The sequence below is a fragment of the Fukomys damarensis genome, unplaced genomic scaffold (assembly GCF_012274545.1).
Source record: "Fukomys damarensis isolate Sample0158 unplaced genomic scaffold, DMR_v1.0_HiC HiC_scaffold_30, whole genome shotgun sequence".
Classification (NCBI taxonomy): domain Eukaryota; kingdom Metazoa; phylum Chordata; class Mammalia; order Rodentia; family Bathyergidae; genus Fukomys; species Fukomys damarensis.
In genome coordinates, this window is record NW_022900942.1 from 25136272 (window position 1) to 25157340 (window position 21069).

General features: G+C 33.0%; 1 protein-coding gene across 1 annotated transcript in view; it reads right to left on the reverse strand.

Annotated features, from left to right (window-relative positions):
- The window catches only part of LOC104847831 (glutamate decarboxylase 1), a 29275-nt gene extending 8929 nt beyond the window's left edge, over positions 1–20346 (reverse strand). Inside the window, exons 1-9 of the mRNA XM_010603385.2 lie at positions 20320–20346; positions 12498–12611; positions 11583–11825; positions 9994–10084; positions 6901–7013; positions 6276–6391; positions 4685–4764; positions 1849–1903; positions 1206–1322 (exon numbers count right to left, since the gene is read on the reverse strand). Of these exons, the coding sequence (XP_010601687.1) occupies positions 1206–1322; positions 1849–1903; positions 4685–4764; positions 6276–6391; positions 6901–7013; positions 9994–10084; positions 11583–11825; positions 12498–12611; positions 20320–20338 (948 nt within the window). The 5' untranslated portion in view covers positions 20339–20346. The remainder of the gene's footprint in view (positions 1–1205; positions 1323–1848; positions 1904–4684; positions 4765–6275; positions 6392–6900; positions 7014–9993; positions 10085–11582; positions 11826–12497; positions 12612–20319) is intronic.
- Between the last annotated feature and the right edge of the window lie 723 nt (positions 20347–21069).

A 21069-nucleotide genomic window follows, 5' to 3' on the forward strand; every position in this document is an offset into this window, starting at 1 on the left:
TTTCTTTTCTCTTACTGCTTGTAGTATTTTGTTCTTCTGTTGGGTTTCTGGGATCTTGATTATTATATGTCTAGGTGTAGATTTTTTTTTATTGTAGCTAGTTGGGGTCCTATATGCCTCAGTTATCTGAATGTCAAATTCTTCCCTTCTGTTTGGGAAGTTTTCTGTCATTAATTCTGCGAACAGCTTTTTTAAGTCATTTGTATTTTCTCCTGCTACTTCATGTATTCCTATCAGTCTTATGTTATTCTTCTTTGCATCATCTAGGAGTTGTTGGATCGATTTCTCATGATCTCTTGCTGTTTTTAAGAGACCTCTCTTTTCATGGTCACTGACTGCAATCTTATCTTCTATATCTGAGAGCCTGTCTTCACATTCTTTTATTCTGTTGCATACAATTTCAATAGAGTGTTTAATCTCCTGGATATCTGTTTGAATCTGTTTTATGGATTCTATTTCTTTCCTATATTGGGCGTTTATTTTTTTCCATTTCTTTCTTATGCTGGGCCTTCATGGCTTCTATCATGGTCCTGAGCTCATCTATTTTTTTGTCAGTTTCTGCTCTAGAAGACCATTTTAAAATAATTTATACAAATAAAATTACCCATTCTCCATATCTATTCAATGTAAAAATGTGGTTACAGAGTAACTATTATATTGCCTAAAATGCTGGTTAAGAATCTAAAGATTTCTTTTTTTATAAAATGGAGCACTACTCAGCCATAAAGCACAAGAACCTGAGATATTTATAGCTAAGTAGATGCACATTGAGGCCAAACACTTAAGTGAAATTAATAAGTCACACATGTGTAAATACCAAATAGTTTCTCAAGTATGAAAAACTAAAAGGGTAATACGAATCAAACTGAATAATTGGTATTGTGTACTGGAAAGAAGAGGTCTAAAAGAGCAGAGGTAGTGTAAAGGGGAAGGGAAAGGTAAAAAGGGAAAAGAAAAAGTAAGTGAAAAGGAAAAATATGGAAACATGTCTTTGTAAACAGGGGAGGGTGGAGGAGCTGAAGGGAGGGCTGAGCAGTGGGGAAAAATAAGAACCAAGATGCATCATCCCAAAGATGAATATAACTGTTGTATACATAAAATATACCAATAAACTTAATAAAGATTTAAAAAAACAGTCTGAAGATTGCTTGTAAGGGTGGTTTCTTAAAGAGGTATTATAAGCCAGACCAAAGTTGGCTACTCACATCCACATGCATCCAGAGTTTGTGCTTCTTGCAAATATCAGCGATATCCTGGAGCGGGTCGAAAGCTCCAAACACGGTGCTTCCAGCGGTGGCGCTGACACAGAATGGAGTTTGGCCCTGAGATGTTAAAACTCCTCAGTCATTGCCATTTTAGCATCTCATAAAGTTCTCAAGGATAATATCATTACTTAGCCATTACATTTCTAGATGTTAGCAAGCCGGATAACTTTGATTCTGTTATTAAATATCTAATATTTAAAACGTTTGAGGTACATAAAGCACTGGAGGAAGTTCCTTAATCTTAAAATGAATTAATATCCAAGCCTCTGAATTTCACTTATAATTTTTTCCTCTGAATTAATTCTAAGAAAATAACACTGAAAAGGCTGTAAGGCTGAATTCCCTTATAGAGGAAATACACTTATAATGTCTCTTTTGATATAACAAACTGTTATATCAATACTGTTAAAGAAATATGGAAATGTTACTTATAATTGCACTTTGATTACATAAGGAATTATTTACAATTGGGGATTATTTTTCATTTCTTAGCAATTCTCTTATCAATTATTTTCCACTAATGAAAATTGGGTAAGAAAATAAAGATATATTTGCACGTTGACTATGGAATTGTAAAACATACCTTTCTTTTAGCTTGTAATATATTTTTCTCTAACTCATCTGGCATCATCTTTCCCCTTAGAAATGTAAAGACACATTGATTTATTATGTTAATGCACATGAAAACTCTATTATTTTTTTTTCAGCTTTAACTGAGTTTATTGGTACATTTTAGGGATACAGTACAGTTACATTCATTGTTGGGATCTTGTACCTCTACATGACAAGTCTTCATTCTCATTTTTTCCCCTTACCCCTGCCCTCCCTTCACCCCCTCCTCCCCTCCCCATCTACAAACACTTTATTTTCATCTTTTCATTATCTCACATTTTTTTCTTTTCCCTTATTACCCTTCCCCTACCCATCCCACCTTCCCTACACCTTTAGTTCCTTTCTTCCCATTTCTAAATGTCAGTAATCTTATTAGGATCTTATGTATTATTGCAGATTATTCACACCAGGGAAACTATTAGGTATTTGCACATGTGCGACTTATTTATTTCACTTAGGAGTATATCGAGAAAACAGATTCATTCATAGGAAAATGGATACATATTGAAAACTCTATTATTTTGAAGCATAAATGACAATAAGATTAGAAAAAGTTATTTTTTACTATTTCTCAATATAAACAAGCATTGGGTAAATGTTCAATTCCTTAAAACCATCTTGTTTGATTTAGAGAATGCTTAGTTTACTATTTAGTCACCTTAATATATACATCATTAACTAATAAGAAGATTCTGGTTCTTTTTTTCTTTCTGTCTGTCTTTCTTTCATTGTTATTACATTTTAAATACAAAATAAAGATCTCTTCATATTAAGGTAGAAAAGTCAAGTATCTAGATTGCGAGTCTAAAGGAGTGATATGAGTTAAGGTGCTTTCACATAGCTATAAAACAAATTTCCAAGAAAAAATGAAAGTTGATATTTTTCTATTTCATCCAGACATGAGAATAAAAGCCACCATGCCTCCTGAGGATTCCTTAGGAGTATTCTATTAAGTCAAAACTAATGAAGGACACTATAATTGATACTCTGTATTTTTTTTCTCTGAAAAACATCTAATAGAAGACAGAAAAAGAGAGGAAGGAAGGGAGGGAGGGTAGAAGGAAGGGAGGAAGAAAGACAGAAATGGGGAAGGAAAGGAAGAAGGGAGAGAGAGAGAAAGAGAGAGGGAGGGAGGAAAAAAGGGAAGAAGGAAGAAAATATAGAAAAGATGGAAATAAAGTGTTTGTAGATGGGGAGGGGAGGAGGGGGTGAAGGGAGGGCAGGGACAAGGGGAAAAAATGGGAACCAAGACTTCATGTAGAGTGAAAAAAGGGAAGAAGGAAGAAAATATAGAAAAGATGGAAATAAAGTGTTTGTAGATGGGGAGGGGAGGAGGGGGTGAAGGGAGGGCAGGGACAAGGGGAAAAAATGGGAACCAAGACTTGTCATGTAGAGGTACAAGATCCCAACAATGAATGTAACTGTACTGTATCCCTAAAATGTACCAATAAACTCAATTAAAGCTGAAAAAAAAAGAAATTAACCTAATTGGAGTAAATATGTTTGTAAACCTAAGTTGTTAGCAGAAACAATGAGAATGTTGAGCAAATTGAGAAGTTACAAAGGTAAATCATGTTCCCATTTATTAACACTTATTTTTGTTAATAAATAATAGAGAAATTCTGTTTAAAATAATAGAAATGATGTCAAGTATCAAAAAAGGACCATTCTCAGAAAATAAACAGGAAATACATAATCGAATAAATTAAGATAAAGTATTAAAAGTTTATAAAATATACATCCAAGACCTTTCATATTCATGTATTTCATATTTAGGAATTCTAAATATATAGATTTATAATAAGCCTCTAAGAAATAGTAAACTACCAAAAAAAGTGATTAGCATACATGAATAGGTAATTTATAATAATATATAGCTGGCTGGTCAGTATATTTCAAGGTGCACTTTTTTTGATCAATAATAAATCTTTTTTGTGCCTATCAGACCTTTCAAGTATATAAATAATGACAACATGCAGACTTAATATAATAAAGTCCTAATTAACTAAAAAATATTTGAAACAAAAATCTTTACAAAACCTGAAATGGAGAATCATGTGAAGCAATGATACAATTCCAAGAAATAGAGATATTTATAAAAAGACAGTCAGACATATTTACCTAACAATGATTTGTGAAATTATATTTACATTTACGCAGTGAAATACTCCAAAAAATATATATATTTTTATTTTTATTTTTATTTTTGAGGTATTGGGGATTGAACTCAGGACCTCACACTTGTGAGGCAGGCGCAGCGCCACTGAGCTAAATCCGCAGCCCATCTGAAATAACTTTGAAAAACAAGAAAAAACTCTGTATGAATTTATGATATAAGATATCTAAGACATAATGCCAAAACTTAAAAATCAAATTACAGAATATAACACAGAATTGATGAGCTTTGATATGCATAAAATGTTCTTTCAGAGTATATGTTTAAATTTTTATATTATTTATAGAGATTAAAATTCAAAACAATTGGGAATATATTTTCACTTTGTATTCTACTTAACCCAGCTGAATTTTTATACCCAAGCATGCTTACAGTGATATTTGAATATATTCATTAAAGAAAAAAATAGAGAAGTTATGTAGCAATCCTACTTGCACAAGATCATAGTTACTAAGTAAATTTTAACAAGATAGATTATTTTGGTACTTTTTCATAATTACTTCTTGTTAAAATTTAAATGAAGATAATATGTAATGGTATTTTTACTAAAAATTGGAACAATAAGAAGTGGAATTTTAATTTATGAAGTATAGTGACAATAAAATTTTGGAGAATTTATTAAGAAACATACCTTTCATCACATTTTACTTCAATTACATTATCAGTTCCAATACCAAGAAGTGCTGCAGCTTTTTTCACTGAATAGTGACCCTTGAGCAAAAATTAAAAAGACATTATTTCTTGTACATTCAACAATCACTTATACTCTGGTGTGTTTGGAGGAGTATAAGCACAGCTTTGAGTAGGTTTATTCATATATCCACGTGTGAACACATATTTCCAATTTTAAGGAATGGTTTCCGGCCCTCATTATGACCTTGATGAGTTGAAGATGATCTTAGCATTTCCAAAAGATACTATCACAGACTACAACTCTTCACATGCCGTGGGAGATTAAATATTCTAGATCTCTTTATGCACATGAAGTCAGGTCACCTATAAGTTGAATAGTAGTATCCTCCAGGTAAATCTTTTCCCGTTGCAGACAGATCTAACTCCTCCCTTACTTTTCTTTTTCTTTTTTTTTTAAGAGTAAGGCTTTAAGATATGCACTGATTCTCTCTGTGCTTGCGATTTAGTTCCAATTCTGACATCAGCTTTGACTTTTTACCTTCTAGTTGCCTACTTTTTGCTTGGATCATTCTGCCTCATATAAATCGTACCAGTAATACAGAGGTAATAGCAGCTCAAAAAAGTTAAACTGGCCTGGATTATTTTTAATTTCCAGGAAAACAACAAATACATGAGAGAAAAATATTCATTTTCAATGGAAAATATATAGTTTAAATAGGAAATGATTTTTTACAAAATCTACATTATGAAATCTAAGATTATTTGCACACCATATTTTAAAATATTTTACATCAAATGATAGAAATCATAATTGTAAACAAGCATATTGTCATAGTAAATTTCATCAGGTATGTATCAGTGACCTCCAACTTGATAATATGCAAATAAATAATGCCTGTTTTAGTTTGGCAAAGGAAAGACTTCAAAAACTGGAACACTTCCAAACAATCACTATGTTTCTCAACACTTTCACATATAATTCTAGTGAGACTACTATTACATTTGAAGATCATAAATTTTGCTCTTAGAAAAGAAGAAAGTTATCAGATTTATTCCAGACATGAATTGCTTTTATAAAAGTTTTGATATTGTACACAAAACTGGAACATCAAAACTAAAGACTATTTTAGTAAATGTATTGTCAGCACAGCAGCAGAGACATATGGTTGAGGACTTTATCCAAAAAGAAAAATTTTCTTTTCAACTAATTCCATTTGTCCTACCTAGAAAGATAAAATATTAATTATATTTTTCTTGTCTTTCTTCAGTGTCAAAGAGAATTATTGAATCTTTGATATTTCATAGCTTGTTTTTACTTGATAAAGATATGTTGTATATATTTATAATCATGTTTTATTGATAATTCTTCATATGTTGAAATTGAATTTATCCCTAAATTACTTGAATTGCTTATTTACAGAGTCAATATTTACTGGAAATTTTTTTACTTTTACAATATCAATATGTAAACCTAAACTCAGAGATTACCCAAACATATTTAATATGAACCTGAAGCTAACATTGCTAATCACTATTTTATCAGGTTATTTTGAGTCTCTAAATGTAGAAAACACTATTTTGATACTTACTTGTTCAGAAACAAATAAAGCAATGCAAGGAAGTGCAGTCATGCCTTTTATTTTTACCTCTGGATATTGCTTATAACGAGCTACTAGTATACCATAGAGGTTTGATATACTCCCACCTAGGAAAGAGAAATAGTGACTATTAATTTCAGAAAACAGAATTTTCATTGAAATCATAACTGTTTTAGAGTTATCAGAAACTAAAGTTGTGTTAAATCACTGATGTTATTTTAAAAATAATTACCTTTACATTTTCAGTTTCTCACACAAATGAGGATCAAAATACGTAATAGACAATGTGAAATAGGATGAAAAGATCCAAAGGGAAGGGGGAAGGGGAGGTGGAAGGGCAATAGCAAAGGAAAGAAAGGAAAGGTAAAAATAAGAGAAAAGGAACAAATAGAAACAAAATCCTTGTAAGTAGGGAGAGGTGAAGAAGTTGAAGGGAGGGCAGGGAATGGGGAAAATATAAGAACCAAGATACATCATTAAAGGCACAAATTCCCAATGAAGAATGTCATCATATTGCATACATAAAATGTGCTAATAAACTTAATGAATTAAAAAATACATTTCCTTAAATGATGCTTCATTTAATTTACAGAAATAATATCCTGATTTTTCTTACCAGGTGAAAATATACCATCCGCTTCTATTTCTCCCCAGCCAATAATTTCATGCATTTTCTTGAGAAGAATTTTCTCCATGATAGTAAATACTGGGGCTATTTCATATGTAAACCTATTATACATATATTAAAATTCAACAGTGAAGTACATGAAAAACGATTAATAAAATCACATACTACACAATATTATGCATTGTTTTGCTCTATAGTAGATTGGAAATGGTTACATTTTATATGTTCAAAATTGCATCTTACATACCTAGAGTATATTAAGTAAGCAAAAATAATATATTGTTTTTGAGGTAGGTGAAAATATCTTTCCCACCAAAAGGAATTTTTAAATCTTCCTTCTTCCCCTCAGCATATACTCAATACTATTAGGAAGAGAAAATACCCAGTTATCATACTAAGAAAATTAGAAAGAAATCTAGAGCCACAGATGATATTTTGTAGAACATGAAAGAGGTACAAAGAGCCTTTTGTAGAAATTTTTTGATAACTATTCTCTAAGACTGGGCTTTCATAAAACACATTTAGAAGGGCTAAGAAGTACTATATTTTCAGGAATATGAGATGCCACAAGATGATACATAACAAAAGCACAGCACCCATGGAAGACAATTCAGAGAGGGATAAATGGAGAAATCTTCTAAGTCATCCTTTGAGACTGATGTTAACCCCTCAGAAAGAAGAAGCTGAGATAAAAATAAATCTATAAAGCTTTCCTCTATGAATACTATGTACAATAAACAATGAAAGATGTAAAATGAATTCTACAGATAGTGGGCACAGTTATTCTCAAGAGATAAAGTAGTAGGTAGGCAGGAGGCACAAATCTAAAGTTGTAGTATATGACATAAGGATTACAGTACAATATGTATTGCACTCAGGACTTTTGCTAAGTAAATAGATTATAGCTCCTCATGCCACAGGAGTGAGTGGGCAAATGGAAAACTATGTAAGATCTGCTGCTTCAGAAAGCTTTGAGCTTGCTGTCCCTAACACCTTTGGACATTATGCAAGCCTAGTGTGGTCACTATCACTAGACACAACCATGACCCAGCAGAGAATTTCCTCCTTACCCTCTATAGTCACTGACCTCCATCCCGAAACCTACCTTTTCCCCTGAGGCATGACAAGTTGGGGAATCTGCTGCGAGTTCCAACAATGCCCCAACCATTGTATCTGGAGAAAGAATACTGCATCATGCAATCAAATGGCCCTAGGAGAACTGGTTGAGAAGAAATTCATTCCCTTTCTTTCCTCCGGATGAACTTTCTGAGAGCAGTCATTTATGAGGGCCATTGCATCCCAAAGGATCAAGCATTCACTTGTGCCTATACTAAGTGGCAACCAGGTCTGTAACACCTGCTCATATAACTCACTACTCTTTCCTAACTGCCCTCAGTTGCCAACAACCCCATTCCTCAGGATGACAGATGTTAAAAGCACAATAACATCCAAGCTTTTACCTTTAGTTTTGGCTAGAGATCCATGCTAACAAAATCCACTGAGTATTAAAATTTTTTAAATGGGCATGTAATGCATGCCTGTAATCCCAAATAATCTGGAGGATGAGGCAAGAAGATGGCAAATTTGAGGCCAGCCTGATAAAATAATTTTTTTAAAAGACCTATGGATATAGCTCAGTGGTAGAGGCTCTTGCCTAGTATGAACAAGGACTCAGGTTAAATCACCAATATTGAGGAAAAAAAGTTGAGATTTTTAATTCTAAGAGAAACAAAGTGAGAAGCAAACCCTACATACTTCTATTTCAACAAGTCTTACTTCTGCCAGTGGGTGCTGTGTCAACAGCAATTTCCACTCAACTTACCCTATTTTAAGTCCATGGAATAGGTATTTTTTCAAACAAAAAGAACTCGCCAAACTTTATAGCATATAGAATGGTAGAATTAGGAATTGGATTTGATTTTTTTTACTCCCTTCTCATGTGTTTTTCCATTATCTCAAATTGTTTATTAATTCATCAATAAGTGAGAACACTTTGAAGATGAAAAAAATCATTCCTTAAATTCTTCATCTTAGCAACTTTATATATTTTCACTGTTTCTCCATCTAAACTCAAGAATTTATATTTTTCACATTGATAAAAATTTTAACAATTAATGGAATTGCAGTCAATATAATATTATATATTAATTTTATGTAATAATTTGTATAACACAAATACATAATATTGTCTCAAAAGACATTATTAAGAGCAAAGTGTCACTCTATACAGATTAAATAAGGGACCATGAGCAAGAAATAAAATTTAAAATAGCAATAAACCATGTAGGCCATTATAATTTGCATTTCACATCTATAAAATGCTAATTACCACCATGAATTATGCATCATTAAAAGCTAAATGATAACTAAACAGTTAAAATAGTCTTCAGTTTTTCCAATGGACAAGCAGTCTCTTCTCATAAATATTTAGTTCTTGGTTTTAAAGTTTAAATTTCTACCAGCTATTTCTATCAATTAGTAGTTAAATCATATTACCATCTGACACAATTTTCTTCTCAATTTTGTATCAGATCATTTTCCTATCCCTTTTAACCTTGAAAAATATTGCTCTAAAATTTACTTTACTTCAAAACACTAGCATAGTGTATCCAATTTCCTTATGGCCAAAAGATTTTGTTGGAAAAGGTCAATATTTTAAAAGAATCACATTGGAGTAGCACATAACTTTTCTTTGAAGGTTTACTTTCTTTGCCATAAAGATCAAGCTTCTAAATAACATTCAGGCAACTTCCCATTTACATGTTTGTGCCTCAGACTTATTTGCACCCTGTGTCGTTTAGAGTAGTGTTGAATTGATGCCAGTTCTGGAAACTGACTTCCAGTCTTCATATTAGTGACTCAAGATAGTCCCTGAGCTTTCCCACTGCCAGACAATTCAGGTCATGGATGTTTCCAGAGAAAAAATAGAAGAGGATTGGATAGACCTCTGTAGAACATGTAGAACATATGGCAGCTTCTTTGCATTTCTCCCAGCAAAATGTAAATTCCACAATGTATTCTTAACTGTGGCTTACTTGTATCTAACATCTTCACATTCCTTAGATACAGAAGGCTACTTACATGTTCGTATTTGCAGCAGCTGTCAACCATTCCCCTGCAAGCCCAATTATATCGAGCCCACTGGAAAGCTGGTTAAAATATCGAGGATGTCCTACAAACAAAGACAAAATTGAAAATAGATCAAAATAGAAGTAGAAAGCTAAAAATAGTTGACTTTAATGGCGGTTTCTCAATTAACAGATATATATGTATTAGCACACTTAAAATAATTATGTCACACAATAAAGCATTATTGATCAACCGTCATACACAGGGACAGAGCTAAGTAGAGGGAATACAAGATGGGCATGGTCACTAACATGTAAGTTTTAGAACCAGTAAACTAGTCGGAATTATTTGTGTTTATAAGCTGAATATAAATTATTCCACTTGATAGCTAATGCTTAATATTTGAGCCATCTATATTAAACTTACATTAATCTCCCCCTCCTTAGTTTCAAAACAGATTTGAACTTTTTACAGTGAATTAAAAAATGCATCATAACTGTTTAAAAATCACTTTCTTTTTTCTTCTTTCATTCTCTTTTTCAACACAACCTTTTCTGTAACACTTGCATGATTTCTTAACAGGTAGGTGCTCAATAAATATGTGCTGAATGAATGGAATGGAATATCTGAAAGTTGTGGGTTATTGTAGAGAAATGTTTTTTATTATTTACTTTTTTTACCTTCCCTGAATCTTTTTTTCCCCTCTGCACTTAAGATATGCAGCAATGGAGCTAGAAATGTATGTGGGGCTGGGCTGTGGCTTTAGTCCACATTTACAATGCTACATAAGAAAAGGAAGAGAACTCTCGTTTTTTTCTTCTTTTCCTTTTCCTCTCTTTTTTTCCTATTGTCTGTCTTTTATTTTGGTATATAAGGAATGGTAGATCAGTTTTGTCTGAAGATAAAATACCTGTGATGTTTAAAATGCTTCATCTAAAAGAATATTATTATAGCACAATCCATATTACTTCATGTCTATTAAGCATAAGGCATAATACACAAATAATGTCTAATTATTAATATGATACACACAATATTTTTAAGACCACATAATAAGAAATAGGCACAAGAAGAGATGATACATTTGGTTCCATTTGTTTGTGTCTTTCCAGTGACAATATTCACTCCAATGCACCATTATTATATATTTAAGATTTTAAAAGAAGGGGTTTATAAAGCCTATTCAAACAGATTGCTCCTGGAAATATCATCACTTTGCATGTTTAATAATCAAGTATAATAACATTGCTGAATCAGAAAATACAATTTCTAAAATACAGTATAGACTATATATCTATGTATCTGAAATAAGAGTCAATTGAGCATCAATAATTAAATATTATCAAATAAAATCTATTAATGAAATAATGATGAATAAAAGCCATACATTAGTTGTCATTGGAAAGTAAATTCCAAACTAAAATCATTTTATTTTCCTTTGTTAATTAAAAAGCAACTTCTGTATGATAGTACTAATTAGGTAATAAACTAAAGAAATGTCTTAAGAACAAAAATAAGATATCTTATATTACATATATGAACTCACAGCCATTGGATCATTCTACACTTTAGGAACATCAATTTCAAAGAGAATCACCTACCTGTTTTAACACTATATTTTAAGGTATCTGTGCAATCTACAAGTAACTGCTCCAGAGATTCAGGGTGGTCAGACAGCTCTAAATTAAACCCTTCCAAACCTTGAAGGAGCTGATGAGGATGGTGAAAGTCCAATATTTTACTTTTAACATCAAAGGATTTTTTGATGTAATGCAGAAGAATATTTACCACTTGTAGGAGAAAGGATTTTGTTAAATCCTTACCGTCCTTATTAGGCAACAAATCTAAGGAACGAAAAAACATAAATTGCAAAGTCAGTACAAAGAGTGGCTAAAGGTGTAGGGCAAGTGGGAAGGGCAGGAGAAAGGAAATAAGGGAAAAGAAAAAAATATGAGAAAATGAAAATAAAGTATTTGTAAATAGGGAAGGGAGGAGGGCGTAAAGGGAGGGCAGGGTAAGGGGAAAAAATGAGAATCAAGACTATCTTGTAAAGGTACAAGATCCCAATGATGAATGTAATTGTATTTCATACCTAAAATGTACCAATAAACTCAATGAGGAAAAAAAAAAAAAAAGAGTGGCCAAGAAAGTCCCCAAGAGATAGAGATTCATCAATGGAAACAGAACATATTAAAAGGAGATACCAAGTGGCAAGCAATGTAATACAACTACATCCTACTAATAATTTTCCTCTTGTGTCTCAGTTGATGAAAACTTTCACCCAGATGGACCACTTTAGATTCATGTCATTGGAGCAAAAGACCCTTCAAGATTACCTAGGGAAGGAATTTATTTGATGTTCTCCTCCGAAAAGGATCTGGTCATTCAACTTTTAAAAGGAAGTTAAATATCTTAAAGAAAAATACACTGTAGTTGTTTCAGTGCATATACAGATCACATGGAATTCATTTATTGAAGAGAATAGAAGAATCAGCGTTTGTTAATCGTATTCATACCTGAAGCATAAGCATTTGATAAATTAGTCATTAAATTCTCTGTATGAGCGTCTTCTTTCACATCACTCTCAGTCGATTGAAAATTAGGAAAAGATTTTTTCTTCTGTTCTTTATCTAAGTTTAAAAAAGAAATAATTTTTGACTATCAAAATGTATTGATGTTACTTACCATTTTATCTATCATCAATTAGAGGTCTCTAAAAAATTATAGTAATTGCAGCTCTCATTTCCATTCTCATGCAGGTCAGGAGGACACATATAATTTAAAGAGAAACTTAGGCTAAAGAAATAATATGAACAACAAATGATACACATCTGGTTATTATTTTCATGAGTTTAGTGTGCAGGTGTAGGAGTATTAATTTAAAAGAGCATGTTAAGTATAACTAACAATATCTTCTACATAAGATCTTTCTATTAAATTTATTTATAACACTGCTATGCATTAAGCACCTTAAGTATGTTGTATACATTTGAAATCTTACAATAGTCTCATAAGAATATTTTTCCTTATGCAGATAAGGAAAAACATAAAGAAGTTAAATAACAGTAATAACCAAAAGTATTTTTAACATTTACGTTGCCCTGAGCACTGCTCCAAGTATCTCACAAATATTGTCCTGTTTGGTCCCCATGACACAGGTCAGGATATAGATAATAGGCTTATTAACAAAAATAACATTACATGTTATATCTTGGACTTATACACAGACCTGTTTGACTACAAATACCAGTAAGGTATCCTCTTTAAAAATTAATATTTAAAATTAATAAGTCCTGAAATCATCCTTAAAAAAGATATTGAACCAAACATCCAATCAAGCAAACAAGACATCCATAAGTATATTTTTATTTTTCTGAGAAATTTTTTTGGGGGGGCAAAAGAACTTACAAAATATAGTTCATAAAATCAAGGGGATTATGCATAGAATTGTATAAAATATAAAGTAATCTAGAAATAATTTATGGATTAATTTTGTAGTTTTGATTTTATGTTGGCAGTTTGTAGTTAATTGCTTCCAGTCCTGATAGATTTTTCTTAAATTGAAACACATTCCCTTCCTTTTTAGAAATTTCATCTATATGACTGTAGCAAAATTAGTTCATTTTTAAGCACTAATACAATGTTTAAGTGTTTTAAATGTTTATGTGTAAGATGAAAATATTTTATGATATCTTTGTTATAATGAACAAAATTTTTGATATTTAAAGAACTCATGCATAATAGAAAATAACAAATTACAGTAATGCGGACTAATTTATACAGCATGCATTATACTTAAATTACCATATTACACATTAACTCCAGTAGACATATATTAGTTTATTTCATCATATAACTTTTGAAGGAAATTTTAAAGTTTCTCAGCTATAAAATGTAAAATGAATTCTAAAGTGACTGAAGTTTTAGTAGTATCACTTCATTTAAATAATCCTAGAAATGAAATCACAAGAAAAAGTTAAATTTGTAAAACCCTGTACATGAAGACATATTACAGAAATCATAAAAATAAATTGTGTAGAAGACAACACATTTTACATATTAGCATAAGAATTATAGTCCATTAGTAGTTTAACTACAAATTGAATCTACAATTAAAACTATGCTAGACGTATTTATATTTGTTAACACAATAGTTGTTTGAGGTTCACAAGATTGCTAATATTTGTTAAAATATTTTATTATTAATAACATGAAATAAATAACACTATTATTTGACAGTCTGTGGTTCTTAGTAATTAGCAAAATTCCCCTCAAACTTCTAATAAATATGTATTTACTCAGTTAATAATAATTCCCATTTATTTTCAAAAAAATTTAACTTACGTGTCAGGCTGTATCCATATCCTTTAAAATCCATGTGCTATGAAAAAAAAATTTTCTACTTCAAAAGAAAACTTTGAGCCAGAGAAGTATTCTCACACACTTGATAGTTAGAGAGTTGTGACTGCCATATTTATAGTACAGACTCCTTTCAAGTACTTTCTTTGATTGCAAGGAAATTAACAAATAATGGGAGGATCTCTTTACTTGAACAATGGGCAGGGACACAAAGCTTTTGTTTGTTTGGAGAATTAACAGAGAGGGTTATACTATGTTTGTCTTTAAACATCACTTGCTTTAGTGTATATTTAAAAGTATGGTTTAATGTTAAAAATGTATAGGTTTCAACTTCTTGATGATCATTATTTTTATGTTTGAGGTGAAGTGTTAGGTATTGTACAGCAGAAATGAAAAAAATGCATGCATGTATTAACAATATAATTTATAAGGAATTACTTTATGCATTTACATTAAAAACCCTAAAATGTAAAATCATCCAAGAATACATTATGATGAGGACATGAGAGCCCCATTTCAGGTAGACATTTTTTTTCCAGCTTTAATTAAGTTTATTGGTACATTTTAGGGATACAGTACAGTTACATTCATTGTTGGGATCTTGTACCTCTCCATGACAAATCTTGATTCTCATTTTTTCCCCTTACCTCTGCCCTCCCTTCACCCCCTCCTCCCCTCTCCATCTACAAACACTTTATTTTCATCTTTTCATTATCTTACATTTTTTTCTTTTCCCATTTTACTCTTCCCCTATCCATCCCACCTTCCCTACACCTTTAGCTCCTTTCTTCCCATTTCTAAATGACAGTAATCTTATTAGGATCTTATGCATTATTGCAGATTATTCACACCGGGGATCTTCCTTTTACAATAGCATCCAAAAAAATGAAGTATCTAGGAATCAATGTAACAAAAGAAGCAAAAGACCTCTACGCTGAAAACTACAGCACTCTGAAAAAAGAAATTGAAGAGGATATAAAAACATGGAAAGATATTCCCTGCTTCTGGGTAGGAAGAATCAATATAGTGAAGATGGCCGTACTACCAAAACTGCTATACACATTCAATGCATAGCATCCAAAAAAATGAAGTATCTAGGAATCAATGTAACAAAAGAAGCAAAAGACCTCTACGCTGAAAACTACAGCACTCTGAAAAAAGAAATTGAAGAGGATATAAAAACATGGAAAGATATTCCCTGCTTCTGGGTAGGAAGAATCAATATAGTGAAGATGGCCGTACTACCAAAACTGCTATACACATTCAATGCAATGCCAATTGAAATTCCAACACTATATTTCACAGAACTAGAAAAAAGAATCCAAAAATTCATTTGGAAGCATAAAAGACCTAGAATAGCAAAAGCCATTTTAGGCAACAGACACATGGCAACAGGTATAACAATTCCCAATTTGAAACTATATTACAAAGCTACTGTGATAAAAACAGTGGGGTCCTGCAAACAAACAGACCTGAGGATCAGTTGAACAAACTGGAAGACACAAAGACAAACCCAGATGTACTCAGCTACCTCATCTTTGACAAAGGAGCTGACTGACCATCCTCAGTGGGGGAAAGACAGCCTCTTTAATAAATGGTGTTGGATTTCAACTGGATTTCAACCTGCCACAGATTAAAACTGGACCCTTATCTTTCACCATGCACTAAATTAAAATCCAAGTGGATTAAAGATCTAAATATTAAGACAGAAATATTAAACTTGCTGGATGGTAAGTTAGGCAGAACTCTTGAAGACACTGGCATAGGAAAAGACTTTATAAACAAATCCTCAGTAGCACGGGAACTAGCAGATAGAATCAACAACTGGGATCTCATCTTATTAAAAAGCTTCTGTACTTCAAACGAAACCATCAGCAGAACTAAGAGACAATCTACAATGTGGGAAAAAATTTTTACCAGCTGTTCCTCAGACAAAGGACTGTTTTCAAGAATATATAAAGAACTCAAAACAATCAGCCCCCACCAAATATAAAGACCTGATTCAAAAATGGGCATCTGAAATGAAGACATTTCTCAGACAAAGAAGTAAAAGCAGCAAGTAAATATATGAAAAAATGTTCCACCTCACTGGTCATTTGAGACATGCAGATGAAAACAACACTGAGATTCCACCTCACCCCACAAAGAATGGCTGCTATCAAGAAATCACACAATAACAAATGTTGGCGGAGTTGTGAGGAGAAAGGAACCCTTCTCCATTGTTGGTGGGAGTGCAGACTGGTGCAACCACTATGGAAATCAATATGGAGATACCTCAAAGAGCTTGGACTGGAGGTTCCATTTGACCCAGCCATCCCTCTGCTGGGTATCTTTCCAAGAGAACTAAAAGAATCATATCACAGAGAAGTATGTGCACCCATGTTTATAGCGGCACAGTTTGTAATAGCTAAATCTTGGAAACAGCCCATTTGCCCATCCGTTGGAAATCAGGTAGACATTTTAATAAAACATATCAATAATCAAGTTGTCTGTGGAGTTTCCAACAATTAGGTAATGTACAGGTCAGCATTATCCTTATACTAGTTTTAAGCCTGCTAACAATGCTTAACAAAAGATCGCTGATTATAGCGGCACAGTTTGTAATAGCTAAATCTTGGAAACAGCCCATTTGCCCATCCGTTGGAAATCAGGTAGACATTTTAATAAAACATATCAATAATCAAGTTGTCTGTGGAGTTTCCAACAATTAGGTAATGTACAGGTCAGCATTATCCTTATACTAGTTTTAAGCCTGCTAACAATGCTTAACAAAAGATCGCTGATTTACATAATAAAAGCATCTGGTAACACATCAGCTACAACATTAGGTGCAATTTATAAGCAAATTAAGTATTTCTTAATTCGCTCTACATTATGCTTGTATTTAGACGTCTCCCCAAAGTCTCATATGGATGAGGTGGAGCTTTCTTTTCCAGAGGTGGCTGAATCTGGAACGCATAATGCTGGGATTAAGCACGTGATTACTAAACCACTACCCATGAGTGATTGCTTTGGCACCATGCTAACCCCGTTAGTCTGGATGGGATTAAAGGGGCAGAAAGACACTGTCAAGGTCTCTTGTTGCTTTTGCTACCTGCTGGCTCCATGAACTGTCTCTCCACTACAACGCCCATCTGTGATGTGTCACTCTGTCTATGAGCCAGCCTATTATGGACTGAAACCTCTAAGAACTGTAAGCCAAATACACCTTTCCCTCTTTAACTTTGGGTGTCTGGTATTTTGTCTTAGCAAGGAGAGAAAAGGAACTAAGACACTCAAGTGACAGAAAACCATTGTGCATTGTCAAAAACATTGATAAATTTTGTCCGTATATGGCCCATTTATTGCAACTCCTCTTTCATAAAGGCATTCTGTAGAGTCTGGCAAACACACAGGACATACTTGGTGATTTGAGACTACTTCCTCCTTTGTTTTCCTCATTGCTCTCAGTGGTGCTGATATATGATTATGGAAATAGCATAATAGTACGAAAATTGAGAAGAAAAATGTCAAGGAGTCTATAGCTATTTTGTCCCTCCAACAGTCAGCACAGCTTCTGTATTTTAACAAGTTATGTCTGCTGAGGGAAATCATCCTATGATCTTTATTTAGAAAAAATGTAGTGTTCCTCATGGCTTCTGGACAGCTGCTCCTCTTGGTTAACAAGCTCAACCATGTTCCTTCATTGTACATACTGTCTGGAAGTTAATCCTTACTTTCAGCTCTGAGGAGACCCTACCCTCCACGATTCCTGATCTCCCTTTCCTCATCCTGGTCCATCTCATACACGGTAGCCACCAGTGTTCTGTGTTCCATCAGACACAGCTCAATTCTGAGGACTCAAATCTTGAGTCACAAAGCACACTCCAGCTTTTATTTCACTTCCTTCTCTTCATGCTTTACCTCTTCTTCATTCAATCCTTATTCAGAGATATACTGAGCAAGAAACTGACATGATCAAGGCCCAGGGGAAAATTATTTTTATTTTAGCCTATTTTTTTCCTGACTGAGTTTGTTGGTACATTTTAGGTACATAATACAGTTACATTCATCACTGAGATCTCGTACCTTTACATGACCGGTCTTGGTTCTCATTTTTCCCCTTTTCCCTGCCCTCCCTTCATCCCTCCTTCCCTCCCACTTTACAAACACTTCATTTCCATTCCTTCATTTTCTCATATTTTTCTTTTCCCTTATTAGTTTTCCCCTACCCTTCCCACTTTCCCTACATCTTTAGCCCCTTTCTTCCTATTTCACATTGTCCATTATATCATTAGGATCTTAGGTACTATTACAGTTTATTCACACCAGAGAAACTATTCGGTATTTACACATGTGTGACTTATTTATTTCACTTAGGAGTATAACCGCAATATGTATCCATTTTCCTATTTGTAAAACACATAAATTGAGCTTGAAATCAATCAGAACATGTATTGGCATAGAACATGACAGCATTCCTTTAGCCTATATTGGATGAGACTAAAAAAAATGACTGAGGACTTCCTGTTGGGATTGATAATAATTGTACTGTTCATAGAGTTTCCCTGTTGGATCTTTATTTTGCAATGTTAAAAGATTTTCATATGCTGACCTATAGTATAAGTTTTATTAATCAAGTATTAATATTGCCTTATTCTGTATCATGTCTCCCTCTACCTCAGTTTTCCTACAAATTCAGTATGCATTGTAATAAATTCTATTTGTGGATTTGTGCTATCAAAAGAAATAGGTCCTTTAAAGTACCTATAGTAATGTTTTAGTCATTCTATTATTTGACAAAAATGATCCTCAAAACAAAAGTAAAACCTGCAAAAACCAGTTTTGAATGTGTCACTATCTTGACCATTTAGTGGCTTCTTATCCACTACCCAGCTAACTCTTTTTTTTTTTAATTGAGTTTATTGGTACAATCTAAGTATACAATATAGTTACATTCATTACTGGGATCCTGTGCCTTCACATGACAGGTCTTGGTTCTCATTTTTTCCCCTTGTCCCTGCCCTCCCTTCACCCCCTCCTCCCCCAGCTAATTCTTTAGGGTGACCTTTTACTTGCTTTACTTCCTAAGACTCATCTACAGAACATTTCTGCATCTCAGAAGAAGGTTCACTCAACTTTTCATGCACTTTACTTTCTGTTTACTGCCTTGTACCACATTTCACACAATTTCATATCCTTTAAATGTGTTCTTTCCTTTTTTTTCTAATCTAAAGCCTATTCATGACACATATCCACTAAGAATATATTCTGTGCCAAACATCCTTCTAAATTAGATTTGTGTTAACTTATTTAATTCCTCCTATAGTCTTCTAAGATATACTGTTTTTACTTTCTTCATTTCACAGATGAATGTGAAAGCTGGTCCTACCTTATTTTTTCAGGAATCACACAGCTAATAAATGGTAGTTCCAACTAGTAAGTAGGTGCTATTTTCTTCAACACTACCATGACTTCTGGTTTCCAGGGTGCAAGCCACATGTTAGTAATCCCATATATAGTTTCTTATCAATGTTTACACTCTGCTGAACTTAAATTTTGGGGGGATAGTTTTCTTTTTTTTGAAAGGAGGCCTCTCATTATAGTTTAGGCTGGCTTTGAACTCACTATGTAGCCCAGGCTGGCCTCAAACTCAGGTGATCCTCCTGCCTCAGTCTCCTGAGTATTAGTATTACAGGCATGTGTCACCATACCCAGATATACTAAAGTTATTTTATTTCCTTCTGAATTATTTCACCAAATATTTGTCAATTTTTTAATATTTTATGTTTCAGTCTACTGCATTATTAGAAGTTCTGCCTTGAGGTCAAAGTGAAGGTATAAAACAAACAGTATTGCACTTGAGGAAATGCAACAACAAAAAAAGAGGTAAAAGAAAAAGTCATAGGTTAATCATGTGAAAGGTGCTACATTTGTAATATGATTGCAGTCATAGCTTCTGTTACAGGAAAGGGACAAGATGATGGAGGAGGCCCTTACCAATATCCTCTGAGTGCATCTACCAGCAGAGCAAATGTGGTCTGGAAGGCCATCTGAGGCTCCTTGAAGTGCCTGATCCTGAGCTGAAATGTGAATAAAGAACTTTATGCAGGATGAGAAAAGAGAAGCATATTCATTGAGGAACCAAACAAATACAAAAAGTCTTCAGATACCAAGTGAGAAAATAAAATAGCCAGACTTTGGGACATCTCCAAAAACCAACAGGGAAAAATTACTCTGGAGGATGGGAATGGCACATGAGCATATCTGACATTCATCTTTAGAGCAAGAGAAGCGCAATGAAAGTTTGAACTTTGGAATGATATGACTGTACTTTCCTTATGGTTGTGGAAACTATAGTGAAGGGATGGTGTTTGAAAGTACTGTCTTTGTAAAACTTGGTGCCAAAGTTTTTTTATTATGTACAAGATCAATAGGTATTGTAGAGATAGGGATATGGCAACCAGCAAAATGAATTTCAGTTTAAATACATTAAATTAAATTATGGAATGGTAGTATAAAATAAAAATACATAAAAATAATATAGAAATCAACAATAAAATGAATCTTGTTCATTTTGGAGATATAATAAAAATAACTTACAGGCATCAAGACTTTATGTGGCAGGTTCCAATCTAAACCATTGATGGATTAAACTATTAAACTCTTTTAATCCTTCCAACAGCTATATGAAGTGGTTTAGTAGTTAAAATAGTGTGTGGTTATTTTACCAGTTATCAAAGAGTAACT